This window comes from Passer domesticus, chromosome 17, assembly GCF_036417665.1.
Source record: "Passer domesticus isolate bPasDom1 chromosome 17, bPasDom1.hap1, whole genome shotgun sequence".
Taxonomy (NCBI): Eukaryota; Metazoa; Chordata; class Aves; order Passeriformes; family Passeridae; genus Passer; species Passer domesticus.
Window position 1 is genome coordinate 2,074,233 of NC_087490.1, and position 20,518 is coordinate 2,094,750.

The window sequence follows — 20,518 nt, forward strand, 5'->3', positions numbered from 1 at the left end:
AGCAAACCCAGCTGCAGTGGGATTTAATTCCCTGGGTTTTTACAGCATCCCTTTTTCAGTCTTTCACCACAGTTTATCACAAAACCCTCCCATCCTCCTTAGTCCTGAGGCCACTGGGAATTCCCCAGTGTCCCCCAGGGGCATTGCCCAGGGAATGACAGGCAGGGAATGCCCAATTCCTGGCATTTGGCTGATCCAGAACCATTGGGATGAAACTCCAGCAGGTCACTGTGCAGGTTTCCCCTCACCAAAGCAAGGGCAGGGCCTGTGCTCGGAGTTCTGGAGCTCCAGGAGGCTCCTGGTCCTGGCTGGATGGGGCTTCTCTCTTTTGTAAAAGGAATTTCATATGCTGAGACTCTTTGTACATATTTATAAGGAATTTATTAAAAAAAAAAGAAAAATAACTGTTCAATGGCAAAAAAGGCTCAGAGTTTTATTTCCTCTCCTAGAGGAATTTCCTTCCACAGCCTTCCCTGTTTTCCCATGGAAGTCAACAGGTTCCCAGCAGCTGTCATTGGGACTGAAGTTTCCCCTGGATGTTTTCTGGTCCAAGTGTCATGTTCAAGGAGAAGGCAGGACCATCCTCCCTAAAAACCACCCCAAAGCTTTAAGAATGCAGACCCACACATTCCCTTTGATTTCCTGCCTTACCAGCAATAAAAACTGAACTTGGAAGCAGTGTATCCCACACTTTCCTACTGAGCTTTTCCTACACTCCTCCAAACACATTTTCCAGGAGCATTTAGGGAAAAAAATTCAGAATGAGAAGCAGCTTTTCAAACAGTTTGAAAGCAGGAACACCAAGGCTTGGGTTCACTGGCACTGCAGTGACACTGAGGCCTTTCAGAAGCTCCCTGCCCATGGAATCACCGATTTCCCCTTTTCCTGCTGAATGTTCCAGGCTATCACACATCACATTTCTTATGCCAAATGAAGACCTTGCTCCCTGCTGTTCTGAACTCTCTCCCATCCCAAAGATAGGGGAGCTATTCCCATTGCAGAGAGCACTGGGATTCCTTGGCTCAGTTCTCCACTTTCACAGGATCCATTAGACAAAAATTTGACATCACTTTGGTGTGGAAAGTAAAGCTTTTCCTCCTCTGCTTCCCTGGACCCCCCAAGCCAGGTCTGGAGTGTGCCCAGCTCAGGCTCTGCTCTCACCACTCCTCCTCACCAAACTGAGCTCATTTCCAAAATGTGCAGCCTTACTCCTGTTCCCTTCAGCTCCTGTTGGCTTTAATTCCTCCCCGTGGAGTTTCCATCAGCACAGACAGAACCTCCCTCCCTCAGGAGCCTCCTCCTGCTGCTGGCTCAGCTGGGGCTGTCACCTTCAGCCATTTCCATGGCAATGAGCTGGGGGCACGCTGCTGCTCCTGGGGGTGGGAGCAGAGGTGGTTTGGGGACAGGGAAAGCTCCAGAACACACAGCAGCTCCTCTGAGGGCTTGTGCTGCTGGAGAACCTCAGCAGAGAGCCCAGCCACAGGGATGGGGATAATTCCTGTTAATTCCTGCCAGGGATCTCCTTCCTCAGGAGCTCCTGCTGAAGCTCAAGGCTCTGGTTTTCCCTGCTGGAGGAGCCAGGGCAGGGACACTGAGTTTGTGAGATGCTCTTAGACAGGTGCTGGATTTCCATCCAGACAAACCCAACTCAACTTCAGCCTCCCTCTGCTCTCCCCAGAGACTGGGAAATCAGAAAGTCTCACCATGAAAATTAAAGAGGAAGAACATTTCCAGGGACAGGAGGTGTCATTTCCAGCTTCACTGGCAGGGTCCTTCCCAAGCTCCCTGTGATTTTCCAAAGTGACAGCACGTGCCACTTGTAACATCAACTGGACAAACAGCAGCTGGGCAATGACATTTCTGCAACTGCAACAGTGGACACGAGGTTCTGAAGCACTGCTTGGGAAGAGTTCTCAGAGAGAGGTGCTGTGTAATTCTGTAAAGTCATGGATTCAGGGAATGCAGGGCCAGGTGATGTGGAGCTCCTCAGGCAGAGCACAGCTTTGTTCAGCACAGGCACTCAGAGCCCCCCTGCCCTGGACACGCAGTGTTTGTCTGTCCTGAAAGGACAGGAAACAGGAAACGTCCCAGACACTCTGTAACCCTGTGAGCTCCAGAAACACCCTGGAGCTTGCCACAACATAACCCACACCTCCCCTGCTTTGAGGGCAAAGTTTGTGGCCAGTCACAATTGTGTTGGCTCAGAGCTGAAGAAGGACTGACAACAGAACTGGGATCCTGGGACAACAGAGCAAGGATCCTGGGATCTCCAGCTCCGTGCCTGGTGAGCTGCCCTGCTGTCAGCACACCTGCAGGGGGGCAGGGTGCCCTGGGTGTGTCAGCACACCTGCAGGGGTGCCCAGGGTGTGTCAGTAGACCTGCAGGTGGGCAGAGGTGGTGCCATCCTTCCAGCAGCGCAGCGTCTCCACGGTGACCGAGCGGCACAGGGGACACGTCTTCTCCCGGTCGAACCACAGGCACAGGCACTCCTCACAGAACACGTGCTGGGGACAGGGAATGGCACCATGACTCACCCTGGAAATGGGGGTGTGTGTGTTCCATTGCCATCTGTCAGAGCTGGGGCAGTTATCTCTGTTCATGGGGCAGTTTTCTTTATCTCTCCCACAGCCAATCCTCCCTCCAGGAGATCTCTGCTGTCCATGGCCACTGAGTGTCCCTGCAGGGCTGATCAAATTCCAGCATCCCATGGGGAGATGCTGTGCCCAGGGCAGGAGCCAAGCATTCCTACCTGGATCCAATCTGAGCCTGGAACAGCCCAGCAGCCTTTGCCCACTGCATTCCCAGAGGAGCAGCTTTCTCCTGCCCTGCATTCCCAGAGGGAGAGCAGGCCCATCTCCAGCAGCCCTGGAGCTGCAGAGGAAAACTCCCCCCTTGTGCAGGATCCCTGCTCCAGCAGAAGCACAGCTGGCACTGCAGGAGGGCTGAGCCCCCATGGGATGGGACTGTGCCACCACCCTGACCCACAGGGCTCAGCTCCTGCTCTCACTCTGGCAGTGCTGGTTTGTACTATTGAAGTTTTATTTTATTTTTTAATTTTCTTCCCTAGTAAAGAACTGTTATTCCTACTCCCATATCTTTGCCTGAGAGCCCCTTAATTTCAAAATTATAATAATTCAGAGGGAGAGGGTTTCTCCTTTCCATTTCAGGGGAGGCTCCTGCCTTCCTCAGCAGACACCTGGCTTTTCAAACCAAGACACTCCACCAGCAGGTGCAGCTGGCACTCACAAAATAAACCCCAGTTTATTCCAGTGGCACTCACTGGAAATAAACCCCAGTTTCCCAAAGTTCTGTTTTTCAATAACGGCACTAGAAAGAAACTTTCCAAAGGCATACAGCTCCTGGGCTGGGAGGGTTTTCCTCTACCATATTTCCCTCCCCAGTTCCCTGTTATCCAAGTCCTTCCTGAGCTCCCATAACCTCTTCCCCCTGCTCCTTGCATTTGCTTTATTCTGCACTCCCAGTTTCCCCTTTTCAGTAAATGTCAGTTTTCATCCCTGATCTCCTCCTCTGGTTTCTGCAGTGACCCCTCCCTGGGCTCTCCCCAGCACACACCATCCAGAGATGGGAGAGCAGGAAAAGGAAGCACGAGGGGCTGGGAGAAGCTGGGAACTCCTCCACACACGAGGAGAAATGTCACTCCTCAAATCCCAGCTCTGCCAAGCAGATCCAAAAGCCTCCTGGGGACTTCCAGCTTGGAAACATCTGCACAGATGTTCACAGCAAGGCTAAGAGGCACCTTTGGTGCACAGCATGGCTTTAATTTGATAACCCTGCTATCAAAAGGGAGTTCAAACCCACCCAGCCCTCCCAAGGGGCAGGTAAAGCTCTGCCCACTCCAGCCCCAGGTCTGCACTGCCCATGCAGCCCCTGCCCCACAGGGCTGTGCCCACCCCACAGCCACAGCTGTCACCCCATCACCCAGTGGTTGCCCAGGGCAATAAACACCCCCAGGAGCTGCACCAAGGGCCAGCAAAGGAGTTCCCAGGCTGGCTGTGCCTCTGCCCCCACAGGAGCTCCCTGAGGGAATGGCAGCAGGGCAGTTTTGGGGTCTCACCTGGCACAGGAGGATCAGAGGCTCCCTGAACTCTGCCTGGCAGATGGCACAGATGTCTCCTGCCTCACTGCACTGCTGGCTCGTGGCACGGACTCCATAGGTCTGGCAGGGACAGGTGGGCAAAACAAACCCCAAGTCAAAGGATTGGAAGAGGAATGAGCACAAAGATTGCTTTTCACCCCCTGCTTCCCCACAGGGACAGCAGTGTCACTGCGTGGGGAAGGGGGACCTCTGCTCCCTGTTTGCCTTCCCCTGGAGCTGACTCCATCTTTTAGGGCCTCCACTTGGAAGGAGAATGGAATTTAATGAGCTCAACAGGGAGCTGAGAGGATTAATTCAGCACCATTTGCAGGGGTGTTTAGATGGAGGGATTATTATTATTATTATTATTATTAAGCAGGAGACAATGAAAGAAAGAGAAAGCAGCAGCCCCCACAGGCTGCCCACTTTCCCTTTAGATACAAGGGAGGTAAATGTTGCTTCTCCCCCTGTACCAGATTTAGGGCAAAGAGAAACCTGCAGAGGGAAAATGACCAGCCCAAGCCCAGGGAACAAGCAAGATAAGCTCTAACAAACTTTGATGAGGTTCTTTCCCTCCACAGCCTTTGATTTTACCCTTTTAAAATGTAAGCCACTGCAGCAGATCTAAACACCAGCCCTGTGGAATGCAGGGCCTGGGATAACTCCTGGGCACTGCAGGGTCCCTTTCAGTGCCACTGCACATCAGGCAGCACAAAGCCCTTCCCACACTCTGCACTACAAAGTTCTGCAGCTCCTTGCAGTTGGATTAATCCACATTACACAGAGCCCCCAATCAGACAGAACAGGAACCATCTCCCACCACAGCTAGGGCAGAGCAGGTGTCAGAAAAGGTCCCTGACATCCCTGACAGCTTGTCCAGCCATGGGCTAACATTGTTTTATTCTTGGTACTGAGCAATTTCCATTTTATCATTCAGCAGGAACAAGGCTCCACCTCTGGGACTGCTCCTCCATGGTGAACTCCTTACCTGGGGGGTGCAAAGGACCTTCAGAGCCTTCCTGACACTTCCCACACGGCCACAGATGTCAAAAGACTGCAAAAAACACATCCCATTTCAGCTAACTGTCACAAAATCTCTGTGTGTGAGTCCAGAAACTCAGCAAACATCTCCAAATGGATACTCAGAGGGGGAAAAGTAACAATGGTGCCAAAAAAGATTTCATGGTGATCATGAAATATGTAATAAATGGGAACTGACAGTGGGGAAGGGTGGCCAGAAAAGCTCTGGGAGCAGCTGACTGCAAAGTGGGGACTTCACAGGACACAGAGGGGCTGGCACCAGCCTGGGCTGGGGACAACTGTCCTCCCCACTAAGCAGGGAAGGGCTAAAATGGACCTGTTCCCATGGGAAGGGGAGGAAAGGGAGAGGAGAGGAGAGGAGAGGAGAGGAGAGGAGAGGAGAGGAGAGGAGAGGAGAGGAGAGGAGAGGAGAGGAGAGGAGAGGATGAAAAAAATGAAAATGAAAATGAAAGTTAAAATTAAAATGAAAACCTAACCCAGTCTATCATCTTTCTCTTCCCTACCTGCAGGCAGAGCACAGGGAAGGCTCACTGAACTAAAGAAGATGTGAGAAAGTGACAGTGCAAGGAGCAGCTGGGGCTAGTGGCACAGCAGGAGCTGCTGGCTGTCACCTGAGGCAGGGCAGGCTGTGGGGCTGCAGCTGCAGAGCTGGAGCAGCATTGCACAGGCACACAGAGGAGTTGGCTTTCTGCTGCTGAAGTGGTTTTGGTGAGAGTGATTGAGTGGGCTCACTGCAGGGAGTGCCAATGAGCTCATCCTGCAATGCAAGGGAAGCACAGAGGCACCAGTGATGCTTCCAGTCAGCACACAGGGCTCCAGGCTCCTTCCAGTAATGCTCCCACCCAGCAGCCACCACTGGGGCTGCCCACTGCCTCAGACATCCCACCTACCAGGGATGGGGTCAGCCCTTTCTCTGCCAGTGCAATTCCCAGATTTTCCTGCTTGCTTTGCTTACAGCATGACTCCAGTGCCTTTGCTCTGATGTCTCCTCTCTCCCAGCCCATATTCCCCCCCTCATTTCTTCCCCTCTGGAGCTCCCTGCACCCCCAAAACTGCATGTTTCAGAGGGCCAACACCCATTTCTCACCCATTTCTGGTGGTACCAGCCATCACTCCACAGCTGGGTCACACACAGGGAGTGCTGCTGCTCAGGACAGGCAAAAAATCCAACCTGGCTGCTCTGTGTGTGAACACCTGGGATTTCTCCACCAAAACCAGAGGCTGCTGGCTCCACAGGGCAGAGGCCCCAGCAGCCTCCTGGCAGTGCTCCTGCCCTCTGTGCAGGGCAAGGGGACACAGCCCCAGCCCAGCCCTGGAATTTTGCCAGGAGCACAGGAGCTCTCAGTGCCAAATTGGCTTCTGTGGTTTTTCTAATGTGGTTTGTGGCTTTGCTAATGTGGACTCCTCTGGGGATATTTTCAGTGTCTCAGGCAAGGAGCTGGACCTGCAGCTCTGGGGACTGGAAATGGGATGGGCACAGCCAGGGCTCCGTGCCCTGCACTGGGCTGACCCTGACCTGGACACAAACCTCCCAAAATGAAGCTGCTTTTCCAATCCAGATCACTCCAACACTCCCTCTAAAGGCTTCACAGGACAGGCACACCAAGTTAACCCCTAAGGAGCTGCTCCCACCTGCGCCAGGCCCTGAGGAGCCTCAGCCCCTGCCCCTGGGCTCAGCAGCTCCAGTTCAGCTCAGCCCTGGAGGTCTCAGCTCATGGCTGAGTGTCTCAGGCTGGAAATGCAAGATGTGGCTGGGGTGTGTATTCAATTTGCCATCTGTCAGAGCTGGGGCAGTTCTCTGCTGTCCATGGGGCAGTTTTCTTTATCTCTCCCACAGCCAATCCTCCCTCCAGGAGATCTCTGCTGTCCATGGCCACTGAGTGTCCCTGCAGGGCTGATCAAATTCCAGCATCCCATGGGGAGATGCTGTGCCCAGAGCAGGAGCCAAGCATTCCTACCTGGATCCAATCTGAGCCTGGGACAGCCCAGCAGCCTCTGCCCACTGCATTCCCAGAGGAGCAGCTTTCTCCTGCCCTGCATTCCCAGAGGGAGAGCAGGCCCATCTCCAGCAGCCCTGGAGCTGCAGAGGAAAACTCCCCCCTTGTGCAGGATCCCTGCTCCAGCAGAAGCACAGCTGGCACTGCAGGAGGGCTGAGCCCCCATGGGATGGGGCTGTGCCACCACCCTGACCCACAGGGGTCAGGGCCTCTTCTGACTCTGGCAGTGGTGTTTTGGATTACTGCATTTTTATTTTACTTTTATTTTTTCCCTAGTAAACAACTGTTATTCCTACTCCCACATCTTTGCCTGAGAGCCCCTTAATTTCAAAGATTATAATAATTCAGAGGGAGGGCATTTGCATTCTCCTGCCTTCCTCAGCAAACTCCTGTCTGTTCAAACCAGACACTGAGCTGTGCCCTCAAGGTGCTGGTGTCCAGCTGAGCTGTGCCTTGCTCAGGTTCCCTGCTCTTCACCCCCCAGCAGCTGGGGTGACTCCTCATCCTCCCCCTGAGCCTGCCCCATTGCTGGGCTCTGCCCTGCAGTTCTTGGACTCTCTCTGACCCTGCCTGGGGAGGCCCTTTCCTGCCACCTGTGGTTGAGCTTGGCTCTCCTTCCAGCAGCAGAATTCCCCACCAGCACCTCCCCACTCTGAGGGCTTCTCCAGGTGTAAGAAGTGCCATGTGAAACTGCATCCCTTTTCCAGGTGTTCAGCTACTTTGGCAAGCAGGGGACAGGAAAGGTGATTTGAAACCTGTTCTTGTCCACCTGTGGTCTGCAAGGGGCTGGCTACTGCAGTGGGTCCAGGCAATGACACCTCTGAAAGGGCCACCAGTCCTCCTGCACAGGGAGAGGAGCTGGGGCTGAGGGGGTGCAGGGAGCTGCTCCTGTCCTGGCACTGCTTGCTCTGCTCCTGGCTGGGCTCAGGCCTGCTGTGACCACATCACTTCACTGGCCATGACCTCCCCTGCCTGATTTCCTCACAACAACTGTAAAGGGCTCAACAGGAGGGGTGGCAGGACCCTATTCCTGCACAATACTCTGTAATTCAGCACTGCTCTGCTCCTCTGAGCTGTTTCCAGCTTGGATATATTCTCTGTTCTTCATTTTCAGTCTGCTCCTGCAGAGCCACGGGCACAGACAGGGATCTGGGATGGAGCAAGCCTGGCCCTTCTCAGAGGGGTGAACATCTGGTTTATCAGGGTTTGCTTCAGCTGCTGCCCTGCCCCTGGGCAGGGTTTAACACACACCACTAGAAATACAATTATTTCTAGACCTGGGACTCCTCTGACTAAATCACACCTACTCACTTACATTTGTACCAACTTTGTGCTCTTATTTTTGAGGAAACATGAATTACCCCTGTCCATCACTCGTGTCAGCCAGAGCAGGGCCTAGAATGAGACCTGTTTTATCCAGGCAGGACTTGGCTGCTGCTTTCCCTGCCTGCTGCTCTCAGAGCTGTGAGTGGCAGAGGAAAGCTCAGAGACAGCCAGGAGTGTCTGCAGCCTGCCTTTGTGTGACATCTGGAGGTGTGCAGCCAGCCAGCACTGCTCCCCCAGGGCCAGCTCCCCTTCTCCTGCAGCCTCTGCAGAGAGGGATTAGCAGAGCAGCAATGACTTCATGAGTCTGATGCAACCCTGGGAGCAGGCTCAGATCCTCCCCCAGCCCAGCAATGCCCACATGCTGGGCAGCAAAATGCCTTTGGCAGCTGAAGCACTCACTGCTCCTGGGCAGGGACAGCCACAAGCAAAGGGAGCATTTGTCCCTTCAGCTGTGCTGCTCCCCTGCCCCAGCTCCAGGGAACGCTCAGGAGGTGCTGCTCACCTTGCAGAGGCTGTACATGATGATCAGGATGCCCCCCAGGAAGTAGCTGCTGGAGGGATCATCCCCCATGATGTATTTGTACCACAGCTGGATGGGCACCAGCGAGCGGAACAGCTGGCTCAGCTCCTCAATAATCAGATAAAACTTTCCCTGCAAGACAACCAGGCAAGTGAGACCGTGGTTATTATCAGGAAGTCAAAGGAAGAACATTTAATTTGTGCAGGGCTGGTGTTCACTGATCCCTGCACTGTTAAATGGTGCAGAGCCCACACTCAGGAGATGCAGCTTTCTCTGCAGCCTCTCAGCTCTGTGCCCAGAAAGGACAAATATCCCTTCATTCCTCCACAGGGCTCAGCTGGGCACAAGCTGGACAAGTCACTAAAATATTCACTTGGTTTTTTTACTGTCAACTTAAACTTGAAATTTGAAATCAATGAAATCTGCTATGCAGCATTTTGAAATCATAAACTTTAGAGCAGGTTATGGATAGGCAATAAATTGTGTGTCTGGACAGTGCTGCAGAAAAACAAAGGTTAATATGGGATTAATAGGATGCAAGTTGTAGACATTAGTGAGAAAAGGAAAGCAAGTTAGATCTCTGATCTTACAGCCCTTCTGAAGGTACAGGGATCAAATGTAAAGTGACTCCAGTCTTCCTGACAACTTTTTAGGTAATCCCAAATAATCAAATTAATTATGTTTGACAGCATCCTTCCCCTCCCCCTCAGGTGTGTGTTGGCTCTTGGGCAGTGCACGGATAAAAAAACTGGGGCTGGAAATTAAACCCTCAGGGCATTTAAAACTCAAAGGGACCAAACCTTCCTGAAGACCTCAAGGAAGGGGAGGTGGGGAGGGGGAAGTGTGCTGCTTGAAATGCTTCTCTCTCAAAAGGGACTCAAAGAATGGGCAACACCCTTTGTCAACCTTCACCCGAGCCTGAATAAGTGTCTAATTTAGGGCCGCCCCCAGTTTGTTCTGTCCCACGCTGTCTGCAGGGACAGCTGGTGGCAAACGAGCCCAGAAGGATGCTTAATCTGCAACGGCATTATCTGGGCTGAAACATTGGGTTCGTCCTGTCAAAATCCTTTTATGTGCTAAGCTCCTGGAGAAGGGGAAATTCCCCAGGAATTTTGCTGTGCTGTCCCAGTTAGCTCTGTCACCAGTGATGTCATCGCAGGCCAATCACTAATTGCTGCGGTGGGGATGGGGATGAGTCCTCGCAGCCGGGCTGGCAGCAGCCAGCGCCCTTCCCCGGGGGCTGCGATGAGATCACTCGCAGGCCATCCTGCAGCTCCCGACAACCCAGCCCTCCCCACAGCTCCGGCACGCTCATGAGCTCATGTCCCCCGGGACGCGAGTGAGGTCACACCAGCGGCTGCTATCGGACCCGCTGCTTCCCTGCCCTCCCCATCCCATCCCCATCTCATCCCCATCCCCCTCCATCCCCATCCCATCCCCATCTCATTCCCATTCCCATCCCATCCCCATCCCATCCCCCTCCACCCCCATCTCATCCTTGTCCCATCCCCTTCCAGCCCCCTCCATCCCCATCTCATTCCCATCCCCATCCCCATCCCCCCTCCAGCCCCATCCCCATCCCATCCCCCTCCATCCTCATCCTCATCCCCATCCCCATTCTATTCCCATCCCCACAGCCCCTCCATACCCCCTCCATCCCATCCCATCCCATCCCATCCCATCCCATCCCATCCCATCCCATCCCATCCCATCCCATCCCATCCCATCCCATCCCATCCCATCCCATCCCATCCCATCCCATCCCATCCCATCCCATCCCCAACTCATTCCCATTCCCATCCCATCCCATCCTCATCCCATCCCCCTCCATCCTCATCCCCATCCCCACCCTATCCCCACCCCCACAGCCCCTCCATCCCACCCCATCCCCATCCCCACCCCGGGCAGCAGCCGCAGCACTCCGGGGTCGGGACCGCCCCAATTTATTCAATGAGCACTCGTGTCTCTCCCAGCCCGGTGCCGCGATGCAATCATGGTTTATTTTGGGTGTTGCTGGGGCAGAAATGACAACGCTGTCACCGTGTCCCTCCGCAGGGCTCTGATGAAAGCTCCCAGCAAGACAAACACAGCGAATTTTGCTGTTTTGCTCCCTGCACTCGTCCCTCCCACCCTCCATCGGTCCCTGCTGCTGGCTGGGACAGGTCACTGCTTGCTGTCCCATTGCATCATCCTGCATCCAGCATCCTGCATCCCGGCTGGAACCCTGCTCCAGCACAGCCTCCTCATCCTGCATCCCGGCTGGAACCCTGCTCCAGCACAGCCTCCTCATCCTGCATCCCGGCTGGAACCCTGCTCCAGCACAGCCTCCTCATCCTGCATCCCGGCTGGAACCCTGCTCCAGCACAACCTCGGAGTGCTGAAAGCACAGCTGGGCACAGCCCGGGGCACAGCCAGGCTCTGGAGGTGCCAGTGGCAGCAGTGACAAACTTCAGCATCCAGCCACAACTTCTGCACCCTCCCCAGAGCTGGCAGAATTCCCTTATCTCCAGTTCCCAGGGGTAACTGCAGGGTAGCAGGATTTTTTAGCAGCTATAAACGTGGTGACAGCCTCCCAAGGGTGAAGTTTTAAGGGATGCACCCCTCCCTGCAGCCCCTTAGCAGCACCCACCTGATCATTAATGTTGGTAAGTTCAGAGTGATTCCAGCAGGGCAGCTGAGCATCACCTTTAGAGAACTAGAAACTGCAGGCATCTCAGTGCACCACAACAACCCCCTTTTAAAAACTAGGAAAAGTGCCAGAAAATCAGAAATAATTCTGTAAAGGGTTGATGCAGAAGTGAGGCCCTCCTTCTGAGCCAGAAGCTGGGAAAATGAGGATTGTTCCCTACAATTTCAGCAGTAAAATGTAGATTTCTGACAGCAGCAACTTACTGCAGACAGCACCCATCAGTGGGAAGCACACTCAGCACACCTGCCTGCCCCTGCTCAGCTCTGTTATCTCTTGGCTACCTAGGCTACATTTTTCAAAGGCAAATCTTTGTCTTGAGCTGTATTTTGTCTGAAAAATTCTGCTAAAATACATCAGCTTTTTTTTTTTCCCTTCAAGATTAGAACTGTGTGTTATATGAAGCACAAACATAATTATTTCTCCTGTGCATCTGATTTGGCACTACAGCTTGAAATAAGGCAAAGTGAATCTCTGCCAGGTAAGTTTTCCTATGTCACAGAAATTCCTGTAACTCTGGGAATTTTCTCTGGAATGCAGAGAGGTTGAAGAGCTCTCTAAGATCAGCAGAATCTTTCTGGTGGGCCTGAAAGTGCAGGACTGGACAGTGTGGGAGCAGAGATTAAATAGGATTTTACCTGGAATTATGGCTCCTGATGAGGATGGGGTCGGGAGCAGCAGAAAGGCTCTGCTCCCCTCAAGGGTTAAACCTGCCCAAGAAGTGAGAAGGGCAGAGCTGGCCCTGCTTCCTCTGAGGGAGCTGCTGCTGCTATCAAACACTTCATTAGCACACGTGGGGAAGGGCTGTGCTGGGATCTAATTTTAGCAGCTCTGCTGATGAGCCTCAGATACCACATGGTGAAATTTTGATTCCTTTTTTGCAGTGCTCAGTTAAAAACACAAGTCAGTGGCTGGTGTATAATCCCCCATTTTCCTGAACCTCCTTCACCACACAGAAATACCATTTTTATGGTCTAAACCAAGCACTTCTTTTGAAAGAGGGGAATTCAGCATTTTCAGACAATTGCACTTTCCCTTCTGCACATGCAGAGTTTCAGTCTGTACTGCACTGGCTGTTTTTGCACGGAATTTCTGGGTATTTTGTTACATCCTCACTACCTGATGGCAGATCTGCATCTGATCCCCTCCTGCCATTTGAGCTCTGCCCAGAGGAGCACATTCCTGGAATTTCTTCACTCCCTTTACGACATCAGCACAGCAGAAAACACTTTTAAAAGCCCTTTATTTTCATGCTGCTGGCTGACCTCAGGGACAGCTTTTCTCTGCATTTTCTAAATGAGACACACAAAGACAAAGGTCAAGGCAGGGTTGTTTTGGTGTCCAAGCTGAGGTGCTGGGATTAGACTTTTTATAAAGCACTTCATTTTCTAGCTCACGTTACCATTAAAAGCTGAACCCCTGACTTCAGCTTGCAGCTCCACCTGACTTCTCTAGACTCACACAGGAATTATTTGGCAAAGTAAAGGACAGGATTTAATTCTCCAGTGTAGCAACTCAACTTGAACTTGTAGAACGTTCTTCTCTTTGTTTCCTGTGAACTTTCCAGTTGCTGCAACAGCTTCTCTCTAACCCTCACCTTCATCCTTGGGGCATGGTGATGGAGGGGAGAAGTCTCACAGAAAAATAACATGGAATTTAAGTGAAATTAAAAACTGAATGCCAAGCTGGACACAGCAAAGGAGGCAGGCTGCAGCAGCAGAGGGAGTGCTAACTCCCCCAGGGCTCAGCGTGCAGCCTCCTTGGCCATAAGGCTGTGCCTCCCCCAAGGAACAGAGGGGCACAGCAAGGACTGACACGCTGCAATCAGAGTGGGGCAGGCAGCAGAAGTGAGAGCAGTTGCAATGAGGCAACTGCAAGGTGTGATTAGCACTCGAGGGAAGCTCCAAGTCTCACTTGCTCTGCTGCCAGCAGCATTAGGGCATATTCTGAAACATGCTTGAAAAAGCTTTGGAGTCCTGCTGGCAATTTGGATCTGAGGAGAGCAGGCTCTGCTGAGACTCCAGGTCATGGTGCCAATAGATCAAGTGCTGGGCAGGAGCAGTAAAACAGAAAATTCCCAGATTTACACAGCAAACAGCATTGTGGCATGGGGGATGTTGGTGAAAATCCATGCAGGACTAATGAGGAGTAATGTCAAGGTGGGACTAGAGGGGAAAATGAGAATTTTAGTGTACAATGCTCCTGAATATCACATCTTTTATATCTCAAACTGGAAAGTTACACTGGGAAAGCACTGAAGAGCAATGATTTTTAAAATGTTCAGCAGCAGGGACTTGCAAAGCAAGTTTAGGGAGGGGGACAGAGGAGTCCCCACTCCTCAGTACCTGCACTTGTGCTTCAGTTAGTTTTTTGATTTTGTAAATAATAAACCCCACACTTGTGGCTCTGGGACAGCACATCAGCCCCAGCTGCAGCAGGGATAAATTCCTTGCAGAACATCCTGGAGTTCCTGTGGCTCAAGAGCACCCAAGCTCAGACTGCTCCATGAAGAGTGACTCTGCTTGTGAGTGAGCTCCCCCAAAGAGCACCCAAGGTCAGAGAGGAGAGGGAATGAGAGGATGGGCTCTCACCTGCCTGGGAACAGCCACATGCTGAGGGAGGAGCAGCAATAAATTCCATATTGCACAGACAAGGACCAGCAACATCTTTGCCTGAATATTTTTTATTCAACATCATCTATGAGCCAGCTTCCAGTGAGTTTTTTATTTCTTCTGTATTTTTAGAGGACTCAAATGCTCCAAGAGCCTTTTTTTTCCCCTTAGGACAAAAAAAAGGTGCAGTTTCAGAAGGAATATGGAAATTAATGTGCCAGGTTCCATGGCAGAGCTGTATCCTAAGACAGGAAATAAGATGTGCACCTGAAGAAGGTTTTTGGTCCAAGGTCCATGTGGAGAATTTGCAATTGCTGCCACATCCAGGCCAAGTTTTCTCTTACCAGACTTGATGAGATGGTACTTTAAAAATAAAAAGCACTAACAAAACAATCAACTGGAACAAACGACCAAGCAAGTATTTTCCAAGCAGCAGTGAGGGGCCAGTGTCAGTGTTCTCCTTCTGCATTTTCACTCTCCTGGAAATGCAGTCCCCTGTAACTTGGCTCTGCACTGAGCATGTAGAGAAAACCCTTATTTAAGGCCTTATTTATTAAAATGTTCATGGTATCTCTGTCCTCTGTAGGGATAGGGACACACAGATGCAAGAACTTGGGCTAACAGTTTCTTACAGTCCTATTTGGTTTGATTTTCTTTCTCCCTTCCCCCATATTTCACTCACTTCTCCAGCTCAGATTGCTGACAACAACATGAGGAGGGGATGGGAGGCTTGCAGGCACCTGGGATTTCCTAAGTGAAATCTTTGGCAAGTCTGTCTTTTTATTATTTATTTCCTGATTTTGAATTCCACCCCCCTCAAGCTGTCATTCCTTAGCAGTGAAAATGAAAAGCTGCCCTTGATGTGTGCACAACAATGGAAGCCTCTGCAGGCCACATGGCTCCTGCAGTTTAATTTACTTTAATTCATTTTATATTGAACCAAATGATCTTATTTGCCTTTTTTAATGGAGAGCCTTCAGCCAAGCCCTCCCTTCCAAAGGAATGATGAGCTCAGCTGTTACTGAGACTTGTACCCAGCTCAGTGTCCCTGTCACAGCCTGGGGACACAGGGACACCTCCAGCACGGGTGGGATCCTCTGGAAACTCCACAGAGCTCTGGGATCAGTCTGATGCTGGGGTGACCTTCCTTTTCCTGCTTTTCTCTCCAATCCACAAGCTCTTCTTTCCCTGCTTCCCAGCCTGACTGCAGTCTCACAGCCTCTCCTGGTGCCTCTGCTTTCCAGGTCGGTTTGGAACCTGGGAAAGTCTGGGATTATTTTGTCAGAATTTCAGTCTTCCCTCATTCTTTGGAGGAGTTGCTCTGAATTTCTGAGTTGCTCAGGCATGGGGAACTCTGGCTGGTTGTTCCCTCACAATGAAGCAGCTCTCATGCTTCACACTTCCAGCACCCATGAAGATGGGTTTTGCCCACTGTGCAAAGACAAACTTTTTCTGCCCCTCAATTTTAGTTCACTTTCTCTCAGCTAAAGCATAAACTGATGCTACAAATCACAACAAAAACTGACCTTCCTGTGAAGGGCCATACTAGGAAAACATGACCCAGGTATTTTGGATGGGGGAAATTGAGTGTTCTGACTCAGATTTTTCATGTGTTCACTTTCAAAATGAAAAGATGCATCCACTGATGAAAGCAGAGTTTAGTGCTATTCACTATTGCTACTGATGATCTTGATGGAACAAAGTAATGTACAGCTGACACTAAACTGTAAGCACAATTGGAAAGAAGGATTATATTCCAAATTCATCTTGACAGACTGGAGGAATGGTCTGGAAAACAAGGAGGGAATGAAGACAGTCCAGAAGAGAATAACAAGATCTTGAATTAACAATCTCTGAGAAAAGACTCAAAAAATTGTTGGAGTTCAGTCTACAGATAAGAGTGAGGGGAGATACAGAAACTGATAAATAAAAGCAAAAACCACACAGTATTCAGAGAAAACCAGGATCCCAAGGAGCAGCAGGAAAAGCCAGACCAGCTTTCAAAGTGCCTTTGAACTTCCAAAATGAGGAAAATCTGAAGAGCCAGCTCAGAGGCTGAGTGCAGGATGATTAAAGTTCCCCACATCCCATCCAAGGGCAAGTTTTAGGGTCTACCGCTGACTGCCAGCAGCTGAGGATTAAATCCCTGGGTGCTGAACTCCAGCCCTGAGAGTGCAGCAACCTCCACCTCAGGCCCTCTACCAGGGGAGCAAGAGGCTGCTGTTCTGAGTAGTTAAACTGGCACAAAAACTTCTCACTATATAGAAATACCCATCTTGAAAAAATTGAGCTCTGCTGAGTTAAATTCATATTTCTCCAGCAGCCTGTACCATTAAGTGACAACTACCCAGAAGTCCATAAACTCCAAGCTGGGCTTCAGGCAGAAATACCACTTGAGGACATTGGGAGGAAAATAGTAACTTTGGATCTGGCAAGTATTCAGAGAAAAAAAACTGATAAAAATTTGGTCAAAGTTAATGTGCCTAAATTGCACCAGAAGTGTTCTCACTGAGCAGAAGGTTCCATTTAAATTCTCACCTGTGCTGGCCTGTGCAGGCCAGGGGAAGGAGCTCAGCTATGTGATCACCAATTACCATTTCCATGGTGTCCTGTGGTTCTCCTGGAGCCCTCCCATCCCAGTTTGCTCTTGCTTAATTTGTTACACCAGATCTCATCCTTGGCTGGATTAAAGGCTGCAGAGTGGGGGAGAGAACCCCCAACCCAAACCCAGATCTGGTGCTGGTACCAGCAGTGAGACCATCCCCAACATCCTAAGACAAAAAGGGGCTTAAAAAACGTGAGACACATTGCTCTCCAGAAAAAGGTATTAAAAATGAAGCATCTGTGCTCTGAGTCATTACAGGCCCTTGACAGATGTGATCCTACCAGCCTCTCACTGGAGCTGCAAATAAAGACCTCTTCTCTTTCTTCTCTGCAGACAAGGATTAATGAGTACTTGGGATGGCTCTCAGACAAGCAAGCAAAGGCTGTGAACCTTTTCCAACACTGCCATTTATCTTGGGAGGACTATTCACATCACTTCTCCCTCCCTCCCCAGCCTGGATTATGCTCTGACCCAGCACATTAATCTCCCAAAATATAATAATAATAATAGAAGGAGGGGAAAAAAAGCTGGACAATTGCCAGAATTAAATTAAATTAATAACCATCTCAGATAGCCCTGCTGTGCAGGAGCAAACTGCTCAACTCCCCTGCCACCCATGTCATTTCTAAGCAAAACTATTCCCAGTTTAGATACCCCCTGAAGTGCCCTGCCTGAGACTTTCAGCAATTACTGCTGGTACCTGGCATCTGCAGAGTGCCTTCCATCCCCACAGCTGCCAGAGGTTTCTTTACTGAGTGCAAATAACACACATTGCTACACCTGCCCCTGAAAGGGGGACACTGCTGAGTGGAGGGAGAGGCAGCATGAGAGAGCTGCAAGATAAAAACACATCAAAAGGTGTTTGGAATGAGAGAGAAACTTTTAAAAATCAGGCTTAGTCTACATGTGGTTTCATAAACATTTAAATATGTGCAGCATTTAATTTTTTTTTTCTCCCATGGTTAGAACTGGTGCTGCCTTTTGTGGCTTCAGTTTAACCCAGTTACTTCCTTGACTGAAGTGAGAGGCCAAAGAGACAAATATTTGCAATTTCTTCCCAGGAAATCAAGAGGTTCCAGCTTCAGAAATATGAATTTATAGAGATTACTCAGAAAACAAGAATTAAAGTCAATGAGAAAAGCAGTTATCTGGCTGCTAGCACTGACTCCTCTCCAAGCAATGCTCACCTCCCTGGACTTGAATCACTGCTGGTAGTACCAAACCCTTGTTCAGGTCTGTGATGGCTCAAAAACCACCCCTCGATCCCAGGTGACTTTCTGCCAAAGGTTTAGCAACAGATTTTAATGGTTTTATTTTTCCATCCATACTTGGCCCTGGCACAGGGTGCCCAGAGCAGGTGTGGCTGCCCCTGGATCCCTGGCAGTGCCCCAGGCCAGGCTGGACAGGGCTTGGAGCAGCCTGGGACAGTGGGAGGTGTCCCTGCCATGGCAGGGGTGGCACTGGGTGGGATTTAAGGTCTATTCCCACCCAAACCATTCCTTAATTCTCTGATTCCATGCTGCAAACATGTGGTGAAAGTATCAGATTATCAAAGGTCTGTGCCTCAAGAAGAGTCTCCTACCTTTGACTTGACAGCGAGGATGATCTTGGGCAGGGCCACCACGAGGCATTTCAGGGCAATGGTGAGGTACTTCAGCACAAAGTCTGCAATGCCCACAATCCACATCAGGTCAAAGAAGTCCAGCTTGTCCAGGTTGGGTTTCAGGAATATGAGGCTGAAAGAGACACCAAAGCTCAAATACCACTGGGGAGAAGCTTGCTCAAGCTCCTTGCAGCCACTGCTGGCTAGAGAGAGCCCAGCAAGTCCCCTGAACCTCAGGGAAGTTCTCAAGGGCAAGAGCAGGAAGACACACAAATCAGGTCTGGGCTTCCTCTGGCCTCCTGACTCTGCTCTTGCCCACTTCTACAGGGGTCAGCAGGTCTGCCCAGTGCCCAAACACCCATAAAGTCTGTTTGGCACCCAGCAGGGTCCATAACTGTGCTGACAGTGCCCTCAGCGCACAGCGTGGGACCCGGCTGTCACAGCTTGTCCTGGCAAGGGAACAGCCCTGCTTCCCTGGGCAAGGGAACAGCCCCTCAGCCCCTGAGGCTGCTCTGCCACAGGGGCATGGTCCCCAAACCTACTGGGCACACCAAACAAAGTGGGGACACAGGAAAGCCTGCACCAGCCACGGCAGAAAGGTGAGAGCTTCACACGTGTCCTGCTCTGACAGTGCCACTGCCTGAAGCACAACAAGAGCTGGGTTCTGTTAAAACTCTTACCTGAACCAAAGATCCAAAAATGAATGCCCCTCACATAATGTCATTTACTGGGCTGAACATTTGCTGTTTAAAAAGTGGAGTCTGGGACAGCAGAATTTCACATAGCAATGGGCAGGAGCTACTGGCCTGAGAACTAGACCCTAGTCAGGCTCAAAAAAACAGGGTTCATCTTCAGGGTATCTACCTGCTAAAGCCTCATGGCAGAAAGCAAAAACTTAACTGGAAAAAAAGGAAAAAAAACAAAACAAAACAAAAACCAAAAGCAAAGTAAAGTAACCAACCCAAAATGAAAAGCCTGAACATGAATTTAAAATACTCACAACACTGGCACAGCACAACAGGTAAAATTACACCCTAAAAACAGAAACAGAATCAGAAACTTTACTACCATTCATGCACTAGAAACAAGAAAAAAAAATCAGGAAATGAAAAATTAAAGAAAGAAATAGAACTGAAGCAGACATTTCTAATTTGACAAGCCTGGCTTGTGAACAGTCCCAGGTCTAGCAAGCAAGAGATACACCCTGAGCATGACAGCACTGCAGCACTCACAGGAACAGGGCTGTTCCTGGAGCTGTGGCCCAGATTGGCCACTGCTAATAAACCACACTTTAAATGTCTGGAAGATGGCCCCAAATTGCTACAATCCCTTTATTTTAGATTATTTAGCCTTTATTTAGAACTAGTCCCATTCATGCTTTTAACCTTGGCCACCTTCTTAGGCACACCCTGTTACCCTGTGGTGCAAACAGATTTCACTTCCACACCTTTCTGCCATTCCTGTGGCTCCTTTCCCACTCCCTCCCACAAGCTCCATCCACACAACCCATGGCTTGGCCTCTCCCATTCAGCCCCACATTCAAACCTTCTCAGCTCTCCCCCTTTCTCTGCTTATTATATGCTTATACCTGTGATTATTCCTGTCTGCTTTATATTAAGTGCTGAACCAAATCCATGAGCACAAACCTTTCTGTATTTGAGAACTAACTCAGTCAGGATTTGAAGGCAAGGTTATTTTAATTCTCTCAGATCCAAGTGCCCTGAGAACACTGGAGTAAAGCTGCCATTTCATCTCCTGTGCTACACTCCAACCTGGACAGACTGAAGAGGAAAATCAGTGGGTCAGCTCCTCATCTGCCTCTGACACCTGCACTTGATGTTCAGCTGCAGTGGCCACAACGGGAATTCAGAGGGCATTTTGTTAAGGATCCACCCTGCTCTGACACCATCACACCCTGGCCCAGCTATCTGCTTATGTCCTTTATTGACAGGAGCATGGTAAGGTGCCACACACATTCTTTTCCTGCACTGGAAGGTATTACAAAGATGTAACAAAGACAGCAGATCCTTTA

General features: G+C 50.5%; 1 protein-coding gene across 1 annotated transcript in view; it reads right to left on the reverse strand.

The window, feature by feature from the left end:
• Positions 1 to 2,218: 2,218 nt before the first annotated feature.
• The window catches only part of RNFT2 (ring finger protein, transmembrane 2), a 29,582-nt gene continuing 11,282 nt past the window's right edge, over positions 2,219 to 20,518 (reverse strand). The window contains exons 7-11 of the mRNA XM_064392421.1: positions 18,466 to 18,619; positions 8,963 to 9,112; positions 5,085 to 5,150; positions 4,076 to 4,177; positions 2,219 to 2,504 (exon numbers count right to left, since the gene is read on the reverse strand). Coding sequence (XP_064248491.1) covers positions 2,370 to 2,504; positions 4,076 to 4,177; positions 5,085 to 5,150; positions 8,963 to 9,112; positions 18,466 to 18,619 — 607 coding nt within the window. The 3' untranslated portion in view covers positions 2,219 to 2,369. The remainder of the gene's footprint in view (positions 2,505 to 4,075; positions 4,178 to 5,084; positions 5,151 to 8,962; positions 9,113 to 18,465; positions 18,620 to 20,518) is intronic.